The sequence below is a fragment of the Panthera onca genome, chromosome C1, assembly GCF_046562875.1.
Source record: "Panthera onca isolate mPanOnc1 chromosome C1, mPanOnc1 haplotype 2, whole genome shotgun sequence".
Taxonomy (NCBI): Eukaryota; Metazoa; Chordata; class Mammalia; order Carnivora; family Felidae; genus Panthera; species Panthera onca.
The window spans coordinates 191,348,235-191,370,741 of NC_138346.1; the positions used below are offsets into that span (position 1 = coordinate 191,348,235).

Sequence of the window (22,507 nt, forward strand, 5' to 3'; positions counted from 1 at the left end):
ATTGCCTTTGACAGAGAAACAACAGTTAACGCGGTTCATTCTTGCTAAGACCTGCCTGATGCCTGATGAGCTTGCAGAGCCCCAAACCAAAAGGGATTGGCTCAAGCTCTCAGGAGTCCTGGGGGAAAAAATGTTTACATGGTGTGGTAGAGAGACAAAAAGGAAGAAAAGGTAGAAATTAGTAGAATAGTACTTTAGAGTTGTATATCTCTTTATAGCCTGCAAAGCTCTTCTCATATACATTCTCTTAGAAACAGTTCTTCAACACATAATGAAAGAAGGGAAAATATCTACAGACCCTGGCAGGATGGGAGTCCAGGTCTGCCGCCATTCCCTCATCCCTGTTCCTCTCTCTACCTCTCCTACTCTCTCTGCACCCACCCCATGGTTGCTCTGGATCCAGAATCTAGACTGCTGGTGAAAGAGGGATGGTTTGAGCACCGTCCTAAGCAGATGGAAACAAAATCATCTATGAATTACAGAAGAGAAAGTAAAAAGATTTCATCTATCTTCTTCCTTAAGAGCCAAAAAGAGGCCTGCATTTTTCTCATCTGTGGTCAGCAAAGAGTTGGACAATCATGTAAAGCAGACATGATTCTCTTTAAATATTATTTTATTAAAAAGTTACCTCCTTTAGGGGTGCCTGGATGGCTCAGTTGGTTAAGCGTTCGACTTTGGCTCAGGGCATGATCTTCTGGTTTGTGGGTTTGAGCCCCACATCAGGTTCTGCACTGACACTGCAGAGCCTGATTGAGATTCTCTCTTTCTCCCTCTCTCTCTGCCCTTTCCCCACTCATGCTTTCTCTCTCTCTCAAAATAAATAAATAAACTTTAAAAAAAAGTTACCTCCTTTAAAGTCAATGATTTACCCTTTACATGGCATCTCTGGCCTCCAACCTGCATTCCTCCTCCCCCACCCCCTACCACTCCCCACTCCTGCTCTCTCCAGGTGGGACTCTGACTCACTATACACACAGGTGACTGGAAAACCTGGCCCAAGAAACAACTACACCTAGGTGAGGCTGCAGTGCCAGATGGCAAAAGCCCTCCACCCACACTGCCCTGGGAGTATCCTGAGCCCTGCTCAACTCCAGAGAGCAGGGGAGAAGACGCTTGTTGGGATGAGCACTAGGTATTATACATAGGGGATGAATCACTGGAATCTACTCCTGAAATCATTATTGCACTATAGGCTAACTAACTTGGATGTAAATTAAAAAATAAATAAATGAAAATTTTTAAAAAAGAAACAAAACAGATAAACATAGGAGGAAAAAAAAAGAGAGGCAAACCAGAAAACAGAATCTTAACTATAGAGAATAAACTGAGGGTTGATGGAGGGGAGATTGGTGGGGAGACGGGTATTAAGGAGGGCACATGTGATGAGCATAGGGTGCTGTATGTATGTGATGAATTACTAAATTCTACTCCTGAAACCAGTATTACCCTATAAGTTAACTAACTGGAATTTAAATAAAAACTTGAAACTAAAAAAAAAAAATGCAAATAAAATAAATAAGTAAATTATCAAACCAAAAAAAAAAAAAAAAAGAAAGAGAGCAGGAGACATTTCTTCATTGTCCATTCAACATTCAAGCAAGAGAACAGACTGCTACTGAAGTAGCAGAAACGATCCCCTCCCGGTCACCCACCATCACACTTACAATGCTAGCCTTTCTGTGTCATTGTGGGAACACACACAAAAATATGGCCAGCTCAGAGTAAGAGGGTTTTCCAAGCTCCTGAGCAGCTGATGGAAAGGAAAGACGCCCGCATAACACACAACAACAGTAAGCATTCACAAATTCAGCGAGGAGAAAGGCAGGGAGCCAGAAGCCTCATTGTACCTCTAAGGTTGTTGAGTCCCTCCAGGAACTTCTGGTACTTGTAGGCGTTCATGCCCCTGCTCAGCTGTGTTGGTTCAGTGGCTAGAAGTAGGCAGCATGGCACAGTGACAGCTGAGAAGTGAGAGCGTTTGAACGGACTGAGGACTGATCTCTAAGCCCCCGTGCTTGCTAGCCCCCAAGAACTGGACTTTGACCACATTTATAAGTGACGTCACCAGAGAAGCCTCATTACATTACAGGGCTTTGTGCTCCCTCATTTGTTGCAGTGAGCGGAAATACCTCCCCAGGAGAGGACAGCCCCTCCTTTGTGCAAAAGAGGAAGGAGACCACAACAGGCCCCTGCCTATCATCTGCCACCTCATCTGCCACCTTCTCTCTAGACTCCAGCCCAGGATCCACTGGGATTACGGTTCCCCTGGTTAAAACTCTTAGGACACGGGTTAGGGGTTCATCTAACATTTGAGAACGAAACCTTTAAAGGGCCACACTCACCACAAGCATGTCACTACAACAGGAGCTCTTGGGCAAATATCACATGGCAATGGGGCAGGTTTTTACAAAATAAACAACCAACTCTGCACTCCCCTTACAGCAGTGATGTTTACAGAATGGAACACAGCCATACACAGGCAAGACACTGCTTATCAACACAGTCCAAGGCAGGAAGACAAAAGCAGAAACTGTGAGGCCCACTCCCTAAGTGCTAAACTGTAAAGCCCACTTGCTAAGGGCTAAATGCACAATTCGGGGGGCAGGACCTTCTCCATAGATAACTAGGGGACAAGTGAGGTTCAAACACCACCCTCACAGCTTCCCACTCCAGGGCACTATTCCACTCAGCTAATTTGTTTTTGGTTTTGCTTTAATGATGTCAGTAGCTGCTGCAAATTTCCTTCTACTCAATTAGCCTCAAAAAGATGACCCCCCCCCCCCCAAGTAATCACAGGCTCTTCGGATAAGCTACATAGATTATGTAATAAGGGGGAGAAAACCTGAAATTTCTATAGTATCTCGTTGTAAGAAATTCAAAGTGGTTCGTCTGCATCATTATGTTCATCTTTGAAAATGTCTTTACGAAAATAACTGTAAATCTGATTTTACATATGAGAAAACAGGGTAAGCAATCTGCCTAAAAGTCACACTCTGGTGCTCTGGCTCATCTTACCATGAAAGCCTTGGCATTCTAGAAATCCATGGGCAATCAACTGAGTCAGACACCACAGAGGAGCAACCCCTCATAAAGAAGACACCCCTCTCCCAGGCCTGAAGGTTTTCTGAACAACCTGCCATGCAGGCTGCCATTCAGTGCCTTGGGGTAGAACTCAAAGTGTGTCAGATATAATGTTGCACAAAACTCCCAATTATGCAGGTTGGGTGCAGGTGAAGAAACTGTATAAGGAGCATTGTGAAAACAAAGGAAAAAGAGAGTGTTCCCACTTAAAAAGATCAGGCTAAGTAATATTAACAGTTGCTAAGATAATAGAAAGGGGAACATTTTTAAATAATAAAAATATCCAACCCAGGCTTTTGTGCCTTCTTATGCTACCAGTCAGTCAATAGTCACAAGGTAGCCAATCACTGTATGCAGATCTAAGTATTTATGAGAAGTCAAGGGCAACACAATACATGGTTCCTTTTCTCAAAAGAACAATTTCATGGGCAAGATTCAACAGTTAAAAGGGACCTTAATGTTTACAGGGCATAGGTTAGACAATGGGATACAGTAAAAAAACCTAACAGAAATATAGATTCTATGGTACATTACTGTAAGAATCACAGTATCTTTAAGGTCACCTAGTCCAACAGACCAGGTCCTTGGATTACTCATCTGTGAAATAAGGCTGTGGACAGAGAAAGGCAAGCATTAAACAACAGTTCAGATCATGTGTGTCTGTTTCCTAGCATTATTCCACTTATTTCTCCAGGAAGAGAATGGGTAATAGAGTACTTGGGTTATAGAGTCAAAATACCTAGATTCCAGAGTCTATCTCAAGATCCAACTTTGCCACAAACTAGCTATGGTGGGCAGGAGCCCCAAATTCCTATAAAACACTAATTGTTCTTTTCTGTTTAGGTCACAAACTCTGGTGAGAACCTGATGAAAACTAAGGATACTCTCCCTAGAAAAAGGCACATATTCATCTACATACAAACTTTTGTTTACAAGTGGAGAGAGGTCAATGAATCATAGGTAAAGAACCTCTGAACTGATCTCTAAGACCTGTTCTGTGTCATGATCTGAAAGCAATCAACGTAGTGCAGGTGAATATAAGAATGTAAAGGAATGATCAATTAGCCCGAGCAGAACTGGGTCCTCTTGCTTTAACGCCACTATAAAATCCCACTCAGAGACTCCTCCCACCTGAAGGAGCAAAGCAGTCCAGACGACAGGAATCTAACAGCAGGAAAAACTGACTTTTAAAATAGCTACTCAAACTAAGTGCATTTAAAAGACAACACATGCTGGTTTGTCATTTCCTCTGTGTGTTTCACCATTGAAATTGTTTAATAACATTTTATCAGATAAAAATTAAACAAAAACAAGGATGTTTGGAATTATAAAGTGAGTGATGGTTCCAATTTGAGGCTTTTGGGAAAGGGGGGGGGGGGTGGGGGGCAGCCTGGACTCCAGTTGTATTCTTCTTGCAGATCAGAGACCGTTCCTCAGAATCAAAGCATTTCAAAGCACCACAGTCCAATACCTCTACATGCTCTTTGTGGCTGTTCATCTTTTATCCTCATAGGTCCCACACGGCGAATAGTGAGGTGTTACCTCAGGTGGCAAGAGAAATTCTGCCCTAGGTTCCAGACCAAGATGGACAATGTAAAAGGCTCAGGATCTGGCAGTCAAATAGGGCCTCTCTGGCCAGCTGCTGACAGGGAGAAAAACAGCCCTGCTGTCTCCAACAGCCCTTACAAAGGCACAGACACCTCAGAACTAAGTGGAACTTGACTGAATGAAGGCAGATCGAGAAGTGCAGAGGACAGAGCATGAGATGTGGTCCTTAGAGCTTCTGGCTCTATAGTGACAAGATGGCAGTTAAAAAGGAACACCTGCCCTGCCCTTGAGTGGGCTCAGGGACACCAGAACTTAGGTGGGTGGAGTGAAGGCCTGAGTCAGGTCCAGGATACAAATCCTGAAACAGCAGGACAAGCCTTCCAGCAGTCTCCTTACAACTGAGGAGAAAGTTCTAGGCCGATGAAGAGAGAGAAAGTCCTATCTTGGAGTTCACACAGTCCCCCAAAACTCCTCTACAAATCAATAGCTTTCAAAATCCCTTTGAAGCAATCTTTCTTCTAAAAACAGAGGTCCTTCTTCCACAAGGCCCCCTCATGTCAGGGTCAGGGAAGCAAAACCTGAGCAGCCAGTTTAAGGAATTCACCCAGCCATTCATTCTGTGTACATTTGTTGTGTACTCACCACGCAGCAGGCACTATAGGTGCCGGGAACGCAAAACTCAAGAGTCTAATGAGATGGAGAGCAGGACAAAAAAGGAATCAATCTGTCTGCTCAGATTCACAGAAGATGAGGGTCATAGGTGGTCCAACTGAAGGCACAGCTGACTTCCAACTGCTCACTCTCTAGACCAGCCCTAAAGACAAGAGGTTTAGGAATATGAAAGGTAACTCTCTTCATATAAATATATCTATCCATTTTCTTTGAGGCCAGTTGCTCCTGTTACTCCAAAGCAGCTGCTGGCGCAGGAAGACAGCAAAAATGTCTCCAGTGACTTAAGAAGTCAGTAACAAAAGCAGGTGCCAGGTTCATGGTCCTATTCAGGGAGCAACAAAGATCACTTTCTTCATTGTCTCCCCCTGGCAGCAGTGTCTGAAGGAGAAAGGGATTGAATTACACCTTGTCCCTCTGGACTGCTAGAGAGAAAATGAGTTTGCCATCTGAAGAAAGAGTTGTCCCCAGGGCCAGGGCCGCCTCTGCAAGGCTGAGGAACAGAAGACAAAAGAAGTCAGACCTCATGCTTAGAAGGAGAGAACTGAAATGGCAAGACCAAGGGAGGCTTTACAGGGAACTAAGTGTGGGTCTGGCAGCAAAGGTCCAAGAAGCTCTGCCCACTCTGTGCTTACCCCAGGCTTGGGGAGGTACTTTGTGTGGACCAGACTTATGATTTGGGGTCTGACAATGAGCTTAAAAAGGCCTTGTGCTTTAGGCCACACACCCTCAAATCAGTTCTCTCTCCTTGATCCTTTTCTTTTTGGCCGTGTGGTTCACGGAAAAATGGGTGAATCCTATGAGTCCTCTCCTCCCTACAGTGGTTATGTAATATTACAAGACCAAACAAGGTGAAAAGGCACTGACCAATTGGGAGGGAAGGCAAAAATACCTGCTCTTAAGGTAAATCTGTGTCTTCCATGACCTTGGATTCTAGCTCTACCTGAGACCAAAATTCCCTTCTACATTTATAACATCATAAAGTAACCTAAAAGCCTCATTGGGGGGACCTAAGAAAAAGGTCAGAGGTAAGAGTCACCTACTACTGGAACAAGGTTATGGATCTCCAGTAGAGAGATAGGAGAGAAGGACTTTTATTTCAACAAAAGTCTCCTGACACAGCCACAGGCATTCAGGTGTAATAGAGACCAACAGTATCCCCTTCCTCCAGGAACAGCTTCTCTCATCAAATCCATCAGGATCCAGAGGACACAAAGGTAGGCGCCTGCTGAGGAACACCGTATTTAGTTATTCTGACAAACCTGCGGGGGAAAAAGTGCTTGCTGGCTCAATTCACCTGAGCACTTCCACCAGCAAATAAAACAAGTCTCCAAGACGACAGGCCACCAACTTCCCGGAGCATTCCTATGTTGCTTTTGAGTAGAGGAAGGAGGGAAAATAAACATTATTGAAAACTCAGATTGTAGACACTAAAAATAGCATAATGGAATTTTCCTTTGAAGCTGCCTTTTCCTAAAAATGAGGTTATTAAAAAAAAAAAAAAAAAAAAAGCCCAAGACAGACTGTATAGTGCTGACTCCAGGATGGCAGGGTAAGAGTTCTTAAGAAACTTATTACCTTGAGTCTAAGATAATATTCAGTGTGGGGCACCTGGGTGGCTCAGTCAGTTAAGCAGCCGACTTCAGCACAGGTCATGATCTCCTGGTTCCTGGGTTTGAGACCTACTGTCAGGCTCTGTGCTGACAGCTCCGAGCCTGGAGCCTGCATTGGATTCTACATCTGCCATTCTCTCTGCCCCTCCCCCGCTTGCACTGTCTGTCTCAAAAATAAACATTTTTTTAAAATTTTTTTAATGTTTTATTTTATATTTGAAAGAGAGACAGAGCATGAGCAGGGGAGGGGCAGAGGGACGGAGACAGAATCTGAGGCAGGCTCCAGGCTCTGAGCTGTCAGCACAGAGCCCAACACACGGGGGGCAAAACCACGAGCAGTGAGATTATGACCTGAGCCGAAGTCGGAAGCTCAACCGACTGTGCCACCGAGGAGCCCCAAAATAAGTAAATATTTTAAAAAATGCTTTTAAATAGGATAATATCCAGTGGGAAAACATCACAATGTTAAGGAGGTGCTAAAAGTACTTAATAGGTAAAACCTCAATAGGGGTGCCAACAACTAATGAGTAGTGGGTACATATACATCTGCTATAGTGTTATCTATACTCATCTACATGCTTGAAATATTCATAATAAAAATTAAAGTCATGGATCAAACCATCCATCAAATTTGTAAGTATGTATACTATTTGGCCCAGCAATTCCACACCTAAGAATTTTTCCTATAGATATACATTTGCAAAATGATAAGTGTACAACAGCTTTTTCATTACAGAATTTTATAACAAAAGAGTGTCCATCAGTAGGTAATTGGCCAAATGAATGTTTTATTTTATATTTGAAAGAGAGACAGACAGAGCATGAGCAGGGGAGGGGCTGAGGGACGGAGACAGAATCTGAGGCAGGCTCAGCAATTCCATCCATATAATGGAATAATAAGCAAGAGGGAAAAAGAGAAGGTCTTTATGTGCTGAAATGGATTAATTTTTAAGATCTAATAAGTAAAACAAAGAAAAGTCAAATAGGGTGTAGGTTAGCCTCTCATTTATGTTTGTTTAAAAAGGAGGGAAGAAAAATATATAGAATTTAGCTTGCAGAAAGTCAGGGATTTTTATCTACTTTCTTCACTGTTTATCCCCAGAGCCTAGCATGGTACCTGGCATGTAGTAGGGGCTCAACAAATATTTGCTGAATTACTTTCTTATAATAAATAAGTGCATACATCATCTCTGGAAGGCACAAAAAGCTGACAATATTGTCTTCAGGGAAGGGGAAAGCATGGCTGGAGTGAAAGATTTTTCACTGTACTTTCATCTTTTTGTACCTTCTGAACAGTCAATTATGTAAACATATTACCTAGTCAAAAAATAAATGAAAGGCAAGAATTCGAGATTCTAAATCCTGATCCCAGCACCGCCACTGACCACATACCTACTCACTCCATCATTCATACAGCCAACAAGCCTGCCCTGGCCAAATCGGTACACCCCTGAGGGTGAAGTTGAAGAGTTCAGGGCCGCCGCTCAAGCATCTTATGATCTAGTGAGTGAGACAAGCAAGCACACCACGATGCAATACAGTGCGGCTGATGCTGGTAAAGGTACATGGACGCAAAGAAGCACATGGAAGCCTAGGGAAGGCTTCCCAAAAGAGATGCTGCTGCAACTGGAACTTTGGGGCCAGACAGAACCGGATTGATGGGGACAGGAGTGCTGTAGACAGAAAAAGCAAAGCAGAAACATGAGAGAGCACGATGCATTTAAGGAACTTAAAATAGTTTGACATAGCTAGAGTGTAGGGTACTCTTTCCCCTGGAAGAATAATGGCAGGACATAAAAGCTTTGCATGCCATGCTAAAAACAAAACACATTTCATCCTAAAGGCAATAGGAAGCCGAGTAACTATTTTTTTTAATCATTAGATTTTAAGTTCATAAAGCATATTCTAGCAGCTGTGAAAATGAGGGAAGTAAGACAGAAGGGAAAGAAACCAGTTAGGACACTATCACAGTTACACAGTGAGAAATAACAGACTCATAACAAAGAAAACAGTCCTGGGAGTGGGAAGAAAGGAAGGAGTGTGAGATCTCAAGTAGAATTATACAGCATGTGATTACTGTTTTGTTTGAGCTAGAGTAGTGTTGGGTGGACACACCAAGTGAGGGAAGATTCTCAAATGATTCCCAAATATCTCACCTGTGTGACTGGGAATGGGAGAGAAAAAAGCAGATTTGCCGGGGTGAGGATGAACAATTCAGTGTGGAACATGCTGAGTAAAAGGCACCTATAAGATATGTAAAAGAAGTCCTCCAACACCCAGAGATACGTGCATGCAGATCAGGAGAGAGAGCTGACCCAGCAGTTGAAAAAGGAGCATAAGGGGCGTCTGGGTGGCTCAGTGGGTTAAGCGCCCATCTTTGGCTCAGGTCATGATCTCACAGCTCGTTGAATTCAAGCCCGTTGAATTCTGTGCTGAAAGCTCAGAGCCTAGAGCCTGCTTTGGATTCTGTGTCTCCATCTCTCTCTGCCCCTCCCCTGCTCATGCTCGCTCACTCTCTCTCTCTCTCAGAAATAAACATTTTTTTAAAAATTAAAAAAAAAGAAAATATGAGTATAAGATCACTCAAGAAAACTATGTGGAGGGCCAAAGACAAAATCCTAGAAAGCATCTTTATTTAAAGGAAAATAAACTTGTAAACGAAGGAAGAAAATCAGGAGAGGATAAAGTCACAAAAAGTTAGGGAAGGAAAAACTTTTCTTTTGAAGTTTATTTATTTATTTTGAGAGAGAGAGAAAGCATGAATCAGGGAGGGGCAAAGAGAGAGACTCTGCCCTGTTGGCACAGAGCCTGATGCCAGGCTCAAACCCACAAACGAGATCATGACCAGAGCCAAAGTGGGACACTTAACCAACTGAGCCACCCAGATGCCACAGGAAGGAGAACAGAGCATTTCATAGTTTCAAGTACACAAAAAAGGTCATGTAAGATTAGGGCTGAAAAATTCCCATTGGATTTGGCAATTAGGAAGTGATTAATGACCTTGGCAACAGCAATTTCAGGACAGTGGAGGGGGTTGAAAACTAAAGGGCAGGGGATATATACTGCACTTAAGAATCTTGGAGGAAACAAAGAACGTGGCTCTGAAAGGGGAAACACTTAACATCTTTTGTTTTCCACTTCACCTCCCATAATATATCTGCATATTTAAGAAAAATAAGTAGAAGAATGTCCATAAATAGTGTTAGCACTTTATTAGGTGTTAGGTATAGCATGATAACAATCCAACTTATTAATAATATTACATTAAAGCTGGTTCCATTTACTCCACAAATCACCAAATATTTTTGGACCCTTATGTGCTGGCAATGTGGGAGATTAAATGGAGTTTACGATACTCAAGTCAAGTTAGTTGTCAACCTCGAGAAGCTTCCAATATTGTAGAAGAAAATAATGTGTATGTACAAACAGGATACTAAAGTACAATATGAAAGATACAGAAAAAAAATGACCACTAGCATTTAATAAATTAGGAACTAATACCCAGTGGGGGTGATCAAAGAAGGTTTCCTGGAAGGCTCTGAGGTGGGCTGTGACCAATGGGTGAGTGCCACACGGCAGACACAGCAAGTGAAGGCTCTCCAAGAAGACAGTCTTGTCTGGCTTAGATCTGAGGAGGCACCTGGAGAGGATGCTGGAAAGGCTATTTATTGTGTAGGACTTTAAACAGGCTGAGATGACTGAGCCCTGCCTCTCTTCTGACTGCTGCGGTACAGTGCCAACCGCCTACGGGGCATTTCCACCTGAGCATGCCACAGCAACTAGAACTCAGGTTATTAAAAGTGGACCCACAGCTTCCCTCCCCAAATTGATACCTCCTTTTAATTTCCCACTTCGAGTAATGGCACACTTTACTCAACCCACTATCCAGTCCTGTCAGTTCTTCCCACTGCCTTTCATCATCTTCTCCTTTATCCAACAGCTGTCCTCTCCTGTCTAATCCTCATTACCTCACACCCGAATTGCTAAAATGGTCTCCAAAAAACAGATTTCTCTCCTTCTCATTCCAACCCATGTTGCACGTGGCACAACATCAGTCTTCATAAAACACCGCCTTAATTAAATCATTCCAATACATAAAATCTCGAACAGCAACGCAAAACCTACCACAGGAAAAAAAATCTCAATGAAGTATAAAAACTCAACTACATGGTACAACTTTGGCAGAGAGTAGTTCAGCAAAAATATATCTAAAATGTTGTAAAGCATGCAATGAATTTTGATTCTGCAATTTCACTTTTAGGAATTTATACAAAAGAAATGTGGCTAAGTGTGCAAAGAAAAAATATATATACAAGTATATTCATCTCATTGTTTAAAACATCAAATGCAGAAGTACCTAAAAGTCCAACAATAGGGTATCGGCTCAAGGGCAGTACACCCATGCAATGGAATATTAACAATACAAATTATTATACAGATACAGATTTTTTGACACTAATATTCACCACAGAGTAAAGAAAACTAGTTACATATATATATTTATATATATATATATTTTTATATATTATATATATATTCTTAAATATATTTATATATATAGTTACATACATATATTTATAGAAAAACATCTGAAAGAAAATATAGCAAAACATTTACGGTGGTTATCCAAGTGATGAGATTTCAGGTGACTTTAATTTTTAAGATTTTAAAGTAAACTTTTTTTTAATGTTTATTTATTTTGAGAGAGAGAGAGAGAGAATACGTGAGTGGGGCTAGGGACAGAGAGAGAGAGAGAGAGAATCCCAATGAGGCTCTGCATTGTCAGCGCAGAGCCTGACGCAGGTCTCGATCTCAGGAACTGTGAAATCACAGCCTGCGCCAGAACCAAGAGTCAGATGCTTAACCAACTGAGCCACGCAGGTGCCCCTATTTCTAAGTAATCTCTATACCCAACGTGGGGCTGGAACTTACAACCCTAAGATCAAGACTCTCATGCTCTATCAACTGAGCCAGCAGGCACCCCTAGGCAACTTTAATTTTCCAGTTTTCATTACTTTATAATTTTCATACAGTAAACACAGATACTTTATGAAATAAAAAGAGGAGAGGAGATACTATCACAACTAATATCCAATATAGCATAGCTCATTTAGACTTTGCAAACGTGGAGACAGCAGAAACTTTGTATACAACCCAAATTCCATCAAGTGTATGGCACCAAAGAAATAAGGATGAAGAAGGCATAAGTCTACCCTCATTAAACTCATGGTGTAAAGGAGCCAGACGATTAAACAGATAATATAAAATAAGTACTATTACAAAGGGATGTAAAAAGTACCATGAGAACTCAGATGAGAAGATAAGTTCAATTTTTCCTGGTTGAGGTAGGGGGAAAGAAGCTGAAACACCATAAAAAGTTAGTCACTTTTGAGCTGGAATGAAAGATTACAGTATGAACAAGAGTTTGTGAGGCAGATGGAGCAGAAAGAACATCCAAGGCACAGGAAACCGTATAAACAAGGGATGAAACTGAGAATCATATCCATTCTAAGAAGTCTGAACTTCACCCTGTGAAGGAATAGAAAGCAGTGAGAACTGGAGTTCTTAACAAGAGATAAAGTGTAAGACTCAACCACATGGTACAACTTTCATGGAGAGTAGTTCTGCAAAATGTATCTAAAAAAATTTTTTTTAAGTATGCAATGACTTTGGACCCTGCAAAAGTCACTGGCAATATGCCAAAGATGACAAGGATCTAAAATAGGACAGTGGATCCAACCAGGATGGATGGATGGGAAAGGATGGATGTTGAGATGTTTCTGAACTAGAACAAACAGAATGTAGCGTCTAATCAGACATGGAGAATGAAGAAGACAAAAAACAAACAAACCCAAATTTCTTAGCTCGGGCCAACAGGTGCAGAGTGATACTGGTGTCGGAGACAGGGTACACAAGAAGAGATGCAGGTGTGGTTGGGCAGGGGAAAGAAGAGGGATGATGATGACCTTGGTTTTGCATATGTCAATTAGAATATCTGCAAACTCTGAAGTAGAAAAGGGCAGTAGTTATTTGTAAATACAACTCTGGACCCCAGAGAAAAGCCCTTAGAGATACTGAGAGTCATCACCATACAGACAATGTTGATAAATGAAATCACCAGAGTCACTAAACTCATCCAGGGAGAGTGCACAGAGGGACACGGAAGAAAGAGGGCCATGGGGGATCAAATGTTATGACAAGGTCAAAGGGCATGAGAAGTGAAGGAGACTCTGGAACTCTGCAAGTAGATCACCATGAGTGATGGAGACTTCAGTTGGGATGGTGGTCAAGCCCGGCTACGGGGGTCAAGATGACTAGTAGTTTAAAAAAAAAAAAAAAAAAAGGCAGAAAGAAGAAGAGACCAGTTTAAAAGAATTTTAAAAGAATTTCTGTCCTAGAATGGAGGAAACCTGAACATATTTACAAGGAGTCACTAGGTGAGGGAAGACAAGAATACAAGCCATGTACATGCCCAGAAGCCTGCCTATGACACAGGGAGAATGCAATGAGGTCTGGAAAATGACAGGTGCACTGAGAGGCAGAGCCACGGGAAGTGCAAGACTACTTGACTTGTTGAGAGTTACAAGGTAGGGTGGGGAGCAGCAAGTCTGAGGAGAGGAGAAAGTTTGGAATGGATCCTGTTAGGGAAAGGGAGCAGGAGTCAACCAGGAGAGAAGAGAAAGACTTCAGGGCAGTGTTCAGAGTCAAGCTGTGGCTGGAGCTCGTAAATCTGTAAAGAAATCCGTCAGCACAATGCTATGCAGCAGAACTCGGTAGCTGGGTGGAGAAAACGAACCTGGGTCCAGCTTCGAGGAAAGGAAAGTGTGGCAAAAAGAGACTTGGAGATGCCAGGACAGGTGTTGTCATATAGGCTACAGGTGGGGAAGGCAAAGGCACCATTCAGAGGCTGAAAGACTGGAAAACAGGCAGAGACCAGGTTCCGTAGGCATAAAGGAATAGAAGCAGAAGAATGAAACTTGTGACCAGACTCTGGGATTTTCGGGGGGGGCGGGCAATTTCACATCATCTCAAATACTCTTCCCCTAGAAACAGCCATTTACACAATCCAAATTGATGCCATGCTGACTTCTGAGCCATGCTCTGATATGTAACCTAGTTCTCCAGACAGGGCTTTCACTTCAAAGGCTGTCAGGAATTCCAATGAGAGAATGGCAGGATTGAGTCCTCCCACCCTTCTTCCTTCCTGAACTTTGAGATTGATCTGGATATCTGGGTGCATTATCAGTAACTTCTGCTTATTGACTGGGAGATTATAGCAGTTGTCATGTGCGTGGAGTTGTTGAAAGTAAAAGTTTAAGAAACTGCCCAATTGCTAGTTTAGCAATTCCCTCAGGGTCCTGGAGTCAGCTGATGTAGGACAGGAGTCATGGGCCCTTCTCAGGACCTCGGACCCTTCCCCCACTACTAAAGGACAACAGTAAGCATAACAAATCAAACATAATCACACTCAACAGGGAGGCAGGAATGGGGTTTGCTAAAAGATAGGTGACATCTAAGACTGAGGTAGGAAAGTGAGTTCACATCCTTTCACTGTAAAGCCTGAATCTAATGCTTGTCTTACAAGGACAGGAAAACCTAAACAAGCTACTTGCTCATTCCCTAAAGATCTAGGTGCCCACACAGCCTATTATCCCAGCCTCTACAAAAAGAAAGACAAAATCCTCTCAGTGGGTGAGCCACGACATTGCCACCAAAAGGGGCTGTGGGCTTATAACGGTAATTCGCTCTAAGAGCCCCAGCTTTCTTCCAAACCTTCTCTCACCCAAAAACAAAGGGTTCAATGATCACAAAAGGTAATTTCTTATATTAAAGTACACTGACGGAAGGATTGAGATTTCAAGGATGTCTATCCGGATAAGCATCTGGAATTTGGCCTCCACATCAGCCTGGTCAGCCATTCCATTTGAACTCGAGATGGACCCTGCTGTGTGAGACAAAAAAAGTGACTCCAAATGTTTGTTTAATGCAGCTCTGGTTCACCTTCACTTGGGTCACCGCCTTCTTTTGCTCACAAACACTTAATTGTCTCTGATAAGTAGGTCAGTGCCTTGTGGAACAAGCTGGAGGGGGGGCTAAGACCCAGCCTATCATTCCAGCAGGCCTGGAGAGGCCCAAGCCGTGTCTAGGAGACCAAGACCAGTCAACAATGTATTAATGCCAAGAGTGCTCCAGGTGCTCCAGGAGGCAACCTGGCTACTGCCATTCCTAGGTAGTGTGATTCAGCAGACTGGGAGAGCAGAAGATGCCCAGGATGGGGGGGTGTGAAGTTCATGTGAGTCCAAGAAATACTTGTCCCACTCTGATGGCTAATGAGGTGTCCCTAACCATCCCTGAATGGAGGGGGCAAGAGGTGAACAATCAGAATGCTAAACTCTTCCTCACTGTCCATATGGTCTCTTCTGTAGAATACCAAGCATTGCTCAACCATAAATGGAGCTGTCTGAACGTCTCCCCACTCCTTTCCCAAATATTTTCTTCAGGACACCCAAAAATAAACAGTGCTCCTTGCCCATGAGCTAGAGGTACATTCTTAGCTCTGTAAGTTGACCTATGAACATGGCTGATGATGAAGAAGGGGTTAAAGTTTTTTAACAGGACACGGCTTGTTCCTGGGCCCAAAAACTCCATCCACCCAGAATTCTAAAGTGGGAGAGAGACATCCCCCTCCAACCTCCTCCAACCTCTAACTGGCTAGTTTACTAAATATAGGATATTGCTTCAAAGTCAAAAAGAAGGGGCCCAGGGAAATGAGGCGACAGAGGGCTGGCAGTTTGGGAAATAGCTACCCGAGGGTCAGCTGTCCAGCTGGCTCTGGAATCTGAAAACTTCCAAACCCAACAACTGCCTTTCTCAGCAAGAATCAAAAGTATGTGAATCAGCTGTGGAGGATCAAGGCTGCAGAGCCCAGTCTCAGAAGCCAATAGCAAACCACTTCCTTGGTCACTGTTCCCCACAAAGAGCAAACTCCCAGGAACTTCACCGTCAGACCAGCTACCAACTCTAAGACGAATGAGAAAAGGAGTTAGTTATCTCCTTGGCAAACAAAGTGCAGACATCTCTCTCTTTCTCTACCTCTGTCTCTCTCTCTCTCTCTCTCTCTCTCTCTCTCACCCTGTCAATCCCTCCAATTCTCTGGCTGTAAAACCCAAACCATTGATAATGCCAATTTTTCAAAATTCTGATTATACAACTTTCTATTATCTTCAAGTCCCATGTACCTCTCCTCCTTCTGATCCCCCACTGCTTCTCCTGCGCCACAACATATGCACACTTCACCTCTAAGGTACTTTAGAGTCGGGACCACATGAACTAATAACCTGATCTCACACTATTTTTATTATTTATTCAATGTAAGTCTAGTCTTTGTTACTAAACTATAAAATCATGTCTTATCACCATTATTATAGTTAACAATGCATGTTTACTGTAAGCCAATAACTATTCTAAACACTTTACATGTATTATTTCATTCAATCTCCATAAGAATCCTATGATGTAGGTACCATCAACATAGCCACCTTACGGATGAGGACTGAAGCACAGACAGGCTTACAAACTTGCCCAGGCTCACGGTAAATGGCAGAGCTGAGATTCAAATCCTGGCAGCTTAGCTCCAGTCGATGCTCTTAACTGTTATACTCTACACAAATGGTCCCAGACCAGCAGCAGCATCTCCTGGGAACGTGTTAGAAATGACAATCTCTCAAGCCCTACCCCAGACTTACTGAATCAGAAACTGGGGGGTGGGGCGCAGCAGTCTCTGTTTTAACAAGCCCTCCAGGTGATTCTGATGTGAACCACTTCTCTGCAGTACATTCACAAGCTTCGCTGCTTCTGTTTTTCTTTATTTGAGCCACACCCAAGACAGACAGGAGTCCAGGAGGAACTTAATAGTGTAAAAATATTCAGAACAACTGATTATGGCATAATGGTTCGGAGTGCATGCGGATTCCAGTGCCAACCGCCTGTCACTATGAACCCCAACTCCGTTCCCTACCACCTGTGTGGCCTTGGGCAAGTCACTTAGCCTTCCTGTTCCTCAGTTTCATCAAGTATAAAATGGAAATAAAAACAGTACCTACCTCATTTAGTTGTTGAAGGATTAAATGAGTTAATATCAGGCAAAGCATTTATAAAGTGAATGCCATATAGGCTCTTATTAACATGGTCTTTGATCCATTTTACAATTAAACCCAACAAATATGTATTAGGCATCTATGTGCTGGGCACTGTGCTATGTAAATGCATTCACCAACATCTCCCTGACTCCTCACCAGCCTTTCAAATGTTTACTGATGCCTTACTGTGCACAATACTCTGTGCTATGAGATGTAAAGGTCACAGAGAACAAGGACAGCACAAAATAGTGCACCAGATAAGATATTTTCACAAGTAACTATAGCATACAGTAGCAAGACATAAGAATCATAAGATAGCATTGTTTGGTAGAAAGAACATGGGGTTTGAGGTCATAAGATTTATATTTAGTTCCAGCTGCATGTGACCTCAGGCAAGTCATTTAACCTCCTTGAGCCTCAGTTTCCTCAGCTTTTACGTAAAGCAGAAGGGACAAACTATACGGGAAGCTCAAAAGAGCTAATACATGTGAAAAGCATTTTGTAAAAGGATATATGAATGTAAGCTGTCAGCTATTATTACTATTACTTTTAAGTGAATTTCTTTCAATAATATTATATAAATTCAGAAAGATGATATGATTTCCAGCTGAAGGGGTTAGGAAATGCTGCACCAAAAAAAGTGATATTTGAGATGGATGTGGAGGGACAAATCAGATGTAGAAATGGAAGGAAAATCCAGGCAGAGGAAACAGCCTGAGCAAAGCACAGAAGCAGGAAGACACAGGGTACTAGTTCATTCTGCTGGAATAAAGAGTAAAGAGTAATGGGTGATAACATTTAAAAGGTAGGTAAAGGATAAACAAAAGGGAAAAAATCTGTTCATTTTCTCCCCTACAAACATTTTTGGTAACTCAAGTAGGAGTAATGATAGAACAGTTGGTTAAAATTAGTTTTAGGATTTATCTGTGAGTCTGAAGTATTCAGCACGCCCTCTGCTCCATTTTCAAGGGTTGATTAAGAGCCAGCTATATCGTATGTGTGGAAAATGGAATACCTCTAATTATGTAGTTTGTGCACGGGCCAATCTGAAAATGATACTGTTATTCCCCATCAAAGCTGCTCATAGGGAATTCAGGAGAAGGACTGCTCACAACTAATTGTTTTGGCCTTTAGGACCTTTCGACATCATTATTCAAATAAGAGAAAGCTATGTTCATCTAACACCAGCTACAAAATGAAGAGCAAAGGGTTCAACCCTTTAGCCATTTCTCAAGTGTTTGTTGGTACCTCTATTCACACACAATATAAAGTACATTCATTTTGTTTTGGTTTTGTTTTCACTCATTGATTTTGTACAACAAATTATTTGATCAAGATCCTTGAGTGACAGGTATCACATAATCTACAGTAGTAAGAATTTGCCGATACAGAAATTGAGGCTTCCAATAGATTGTTTCAGACAAATTTTTAAAGTTTTATATGTTGAAATCATTAAATGAAATAATGTTTAACCTAGTATCTTGTCAAAGAGTAACTGAAAGTAAGAAAATAAATTTTAAAAATTTAAAGAAAGTCCATTTTTAGTTGACAGAGTAAATAAACTTGTTGATCATGCCAAATATTTTTATATTTCAAATCCAACTGTCAGTTTTCATAAAGAAAACATAAGGAAAAAAATATTAACTTCCCAACACGTTAAAGTTCAAAAATCAAACTGAAAACTCTTGTGCATGTCTTTACTCCACTGTCATACAAGTGCCCCCTACTGTCCTTTGTATTTCAGCTATGTTTCTCTAAAATAGATTATGTTTTTAGATTCATTTTTAGATCCTCTCCTGTAGTGGCCTTCACAAAGCATAAACATAATTCTTTAGTCATACATACTTATGCAATCATAACTGAATAAGACTAAATGTAATCTTTATTAACTTAACATAGAATTAAACATGCTCTGTCTCTGTCTCTCAAAAATAAACATTAAAAAAAAATTTTTTTTAATTTTTAAATAAAACAAACTAAGAGTCTAGGGGTGCCTGGCTGGATTTGTCCATAGAGCATGGGACTCTTGATCTTGGGGTTGTAAGTTCAAGCCCCACATTGGGTGTAAAGATTACTTAAAAATAAAATCTTATTTAAAAAAAAAAGAGAACCTAGATATGTTGTAACAGCAAGAATCCCATTCATAGTAAGAGCAGAGGAGAGAGGAAGGTAGGCAAAGCTGGTAAGCCACAGGCACTACAAAGCACTCTATCCTTGGAAAAATTAGATTAGGAAGCAATTTTCCCCCTAGAGCTCTGCCATGCCTGGACCCTCTGTGTGGGCTCCAATGGATCCATCATATGTCAGGCTACTATCAAAATGGGTACCATCATCCACCAGACTCCTACCAAAAATAGGTCCCAGAACCAAAACCCAGAGAAATGAAATTAACACAAAAACAGTGATATCTCTCTTCACTTCATCCTCTTCATCTCAGCTTAGGGACCTCTAACTGTAGGGAATCAATCCAACAATATTAATATGAAAAATAATAATCACATTGTTAGCAACCCAAATGTCCGTCAATGAATGAATGAATGAACAAAATGTGGTATACACATACAAAAGATTATTCAGCCTTAAAAAGGAATAAAATTCTGACACATACTACAATACAGATGAACCTTGAAGGCATTATATGAAGAAGTAAGTCAGTTTCAAGAGGAATAAATATTATATGATTCCATTTATAGGAAGCACCAAGGGGCGCCTGGGTGGCTCAGTCGGTTAAGCATCCGACTTCAGCTCAGGTCATGATCTCACAGTCTGTGAGTTCAAGCCCCACACTGGGCTCTGTGCTGACAGCTCAGAGCCTGGAGCCTGCTTCGGATTCTGTGTCTCCCTCTCTCTCTGCCCCTCCCCCGCTCAGGCTCTGTCTCTCTCTCAAGAATAAATAAACATTAAAAAAATTTTTTTGAATAAAAAAAAAAAAGGAAGTACCTAGAGCAGTCAAATTCATAGAGACAGAAAGTAGAATTGTGGTTGCCAGGGGCTGGGGGCACTGGGTGGGAATGAGGAGTTACTGTTTAATGGGTATGGAATTTAAGTTTGGAAGATAAAGTTCTGGAGATGGATGGTAGTAATGGCTGCACAACAGTGTAAATGTACTTAATGGCACTGAATTGTACACTTAAAAATTGTTAAAGTGGGGAAAAAATGATTAAAGTGGTAGATTTTGTTATGTATATTTTACCACAATTTTTAAAATCATATTGCTATTATGACTCTTTCTAATAAAGACTCCAATTACATACCCACTATGTACCAAGCAACAAGCTTTACATGCATTCATTTAACCTTTACAAAAATCCTGCAAGATAGTTACTATCACCAACATTTGCTACTGAGGAAATAGAAAAAGCACGCACAGCTCAGAGAGGCTAAGTGACTGTCCAAAGTCACAGAGGTAGTAAGTAGCAGAACCATGATTCCAATGCCTATATCCTTTCCACTGCAAGATACTGCTTTCTACCCCACAGGGAAATTTATCCGATACTGTAAAACAGCCCCAAACCAGAAAATCCCTTGAGCAAGGAGAAAGGGCACACGGTCAGCAACAAAAGGACAAATTTACTGTTAAAAGTTAGGCACAGGCTCACTGATTCTATTTATAAGACTGTTCTTTCTCTGATGATCTCCAAGAACTTTAAACGTACCAATTACCCAGCCATGTAAAACCCTGGCAAACTAGAAAAAGTTCTGTTACCACAGAACCTAAAAGTGACTTTTCTCATAACCTACCAAGCAATGTCTTATTTTGTAAGAATTTTTAAGGACTTCTCCAAGGTCCAAAAAGGAAAAAAATCTAAGAATTAGTATGTTGCAAAATTAAACTCCAGCTCCCCAAACACTAAGCAGAGCTCTGCTACAAGCAAAGTGGATCGTGATGCCTTCCTCCCCAGTCCTCTCTTCTAGTCCTCTGCTCTCACTCCAGATGGATCGGGAACAGGCCAGTCAGGATTGGGCAGGCAGCTCTTGGTTAGGAACACAGAAGCTGCTGTGTGGGTCCACAGGTGGCGCTGCTCCGGAACCACCAGCTCCCACCCAGCAGAGAGGAAGCTACAGGGTCTGCTCCTAAGGACGGATGACAGGAAATCTGGAGAGCCAGATTCCCGTCCAGGCTGTGTCTGTCAGGGCTCAAAGGGGCAAACTGCCAGGTTCCATTCCAAGGGTGGGGTCACTTCCACCAGAGACAACAGTGCCTCCCCAGCAGATTCAGGCACCGAAAGGGCTGAGCAGAGGATGTGGTGAGAGTGGGATCCACAGCTAGGTCCCCATGAGGGACCAAGCTCTTCTTATCCAAGTGGGAGATGGGACTCTATCACCACAGGTCAGGTAGGAAAGGGATTCAAAACAAACCCTTTAGGTCCTGTGTCTCTGCCAGGGGGATGAGGATGCTTGGCTTCATGTATAGGCTTTGAATTCCTCAAACAAAAGCCACTCTGCTGAAAACAAAAGCAGCCTCCCTCCCAGCCCACATCCCAACTGATTTATAGTCAGCAAGTGTCTCCTGGTACTCAGAAAATATGCTATCAAACAGGAAATGAGAAAATATCCACTTCTTCCAGAAGGAAGGGGGAGGAATCATATCCCAGTAGAGACAGGAAATCAGCTGATCAGGATCCAAGCCTTTCTCAGGGAAACAACTGCTCCCTTCTCAAGGCACAGGGTTGTGCAAAGCCTAGTTCCCCTCAGGCTTCAGTCACTCCCTAGGTAAGAATGTCCAAACCTGGCCCATCTTGTTATAGCTCTTTACTAGTTAGGATATTTAGTAGTTAAAAGGGAAAAATAAAGGCATCCCATGCTCAAATGCCAACCAAAAAGCACATCTCCACAAACTTCCTATTCTTTGCCGTTGGACAGAAGGAAAAGAGCCAAAAAGCAATGTTTGCACAGGACTCAGAGAAACCACAAGGGGCATTTGGCAACAGCCATGAGTGATCCCAATATTCAAGTCTACAGCCACCCAATCTGAGGTTGTTGGCTGGGTGTGGGTTACACAGCACACAAGAGGTTGAGACTTTCTTGTTCGCCAACAGTGATCATCATAATAACAGCTTTATATTTCTACAGTGCCTGGCTAGCAGGGGCTCAAAGCTTTCTTTCCCCACTCCCAATCTAATCCTGAGCCCCTCCCTTTGCTGAATCCCTCCATTTGGGAGGCACAGGCAGGTAGGTGTCTTTAGTCCCTACTTACAAAGGTCACAGTGACTAGAAGTCTTGCCCAAGGTCATTAGCTAGTCAGATGTTACTAACACTCATAACTTCTAAATGATTTCCCACATGAAGGAAAACTACAAGACAAGTATTTCTCCAGAAATTCTTACCTAAGAATGAAAATTCTCTGTGTCCTATCCACAAAAATTCTTCTCTTTATCCATCTCCACTCTATACTAATGTCTCCAGACTCAACATGCTAGGCATGCATCTGTCTGCAGTCAATGCCTTTAAAGCTTCCTT

General features: G+C 42.1%; 1 protein-coding gene across 25 annotated transcripts in view; it reads right to left on the reverse strand.

The window, feature by feature from the left end:
* The window catches only part of MACF1 (microtubule actin crosslinking factor 1), a 330,331-nt gene that overhangs the window by 272,156 nt on the left and 35,668 nt on the right, over positions 1-22,507 (reverse strand). Inside the window, exon 1 of one of the 25 annotated variants that reach the window (XM_060623636.3) lies at positions 1,848-1,993. The exons of the other annotated variants lie outside the window; for them this stretch is intronic. Within the exon in view, the coding sequence (XP_060479619.3) occupies positions 1,848-1,899 (52 nt within the window). The 5' untranslated portion in view covers positions 1,900-1,993. Of the gene's footprint in view, positions 1-1,847; positions 1,994-22,507 lie in introns of those variants that run through there. 25 annotated transcript variants of the gene reach the window in all.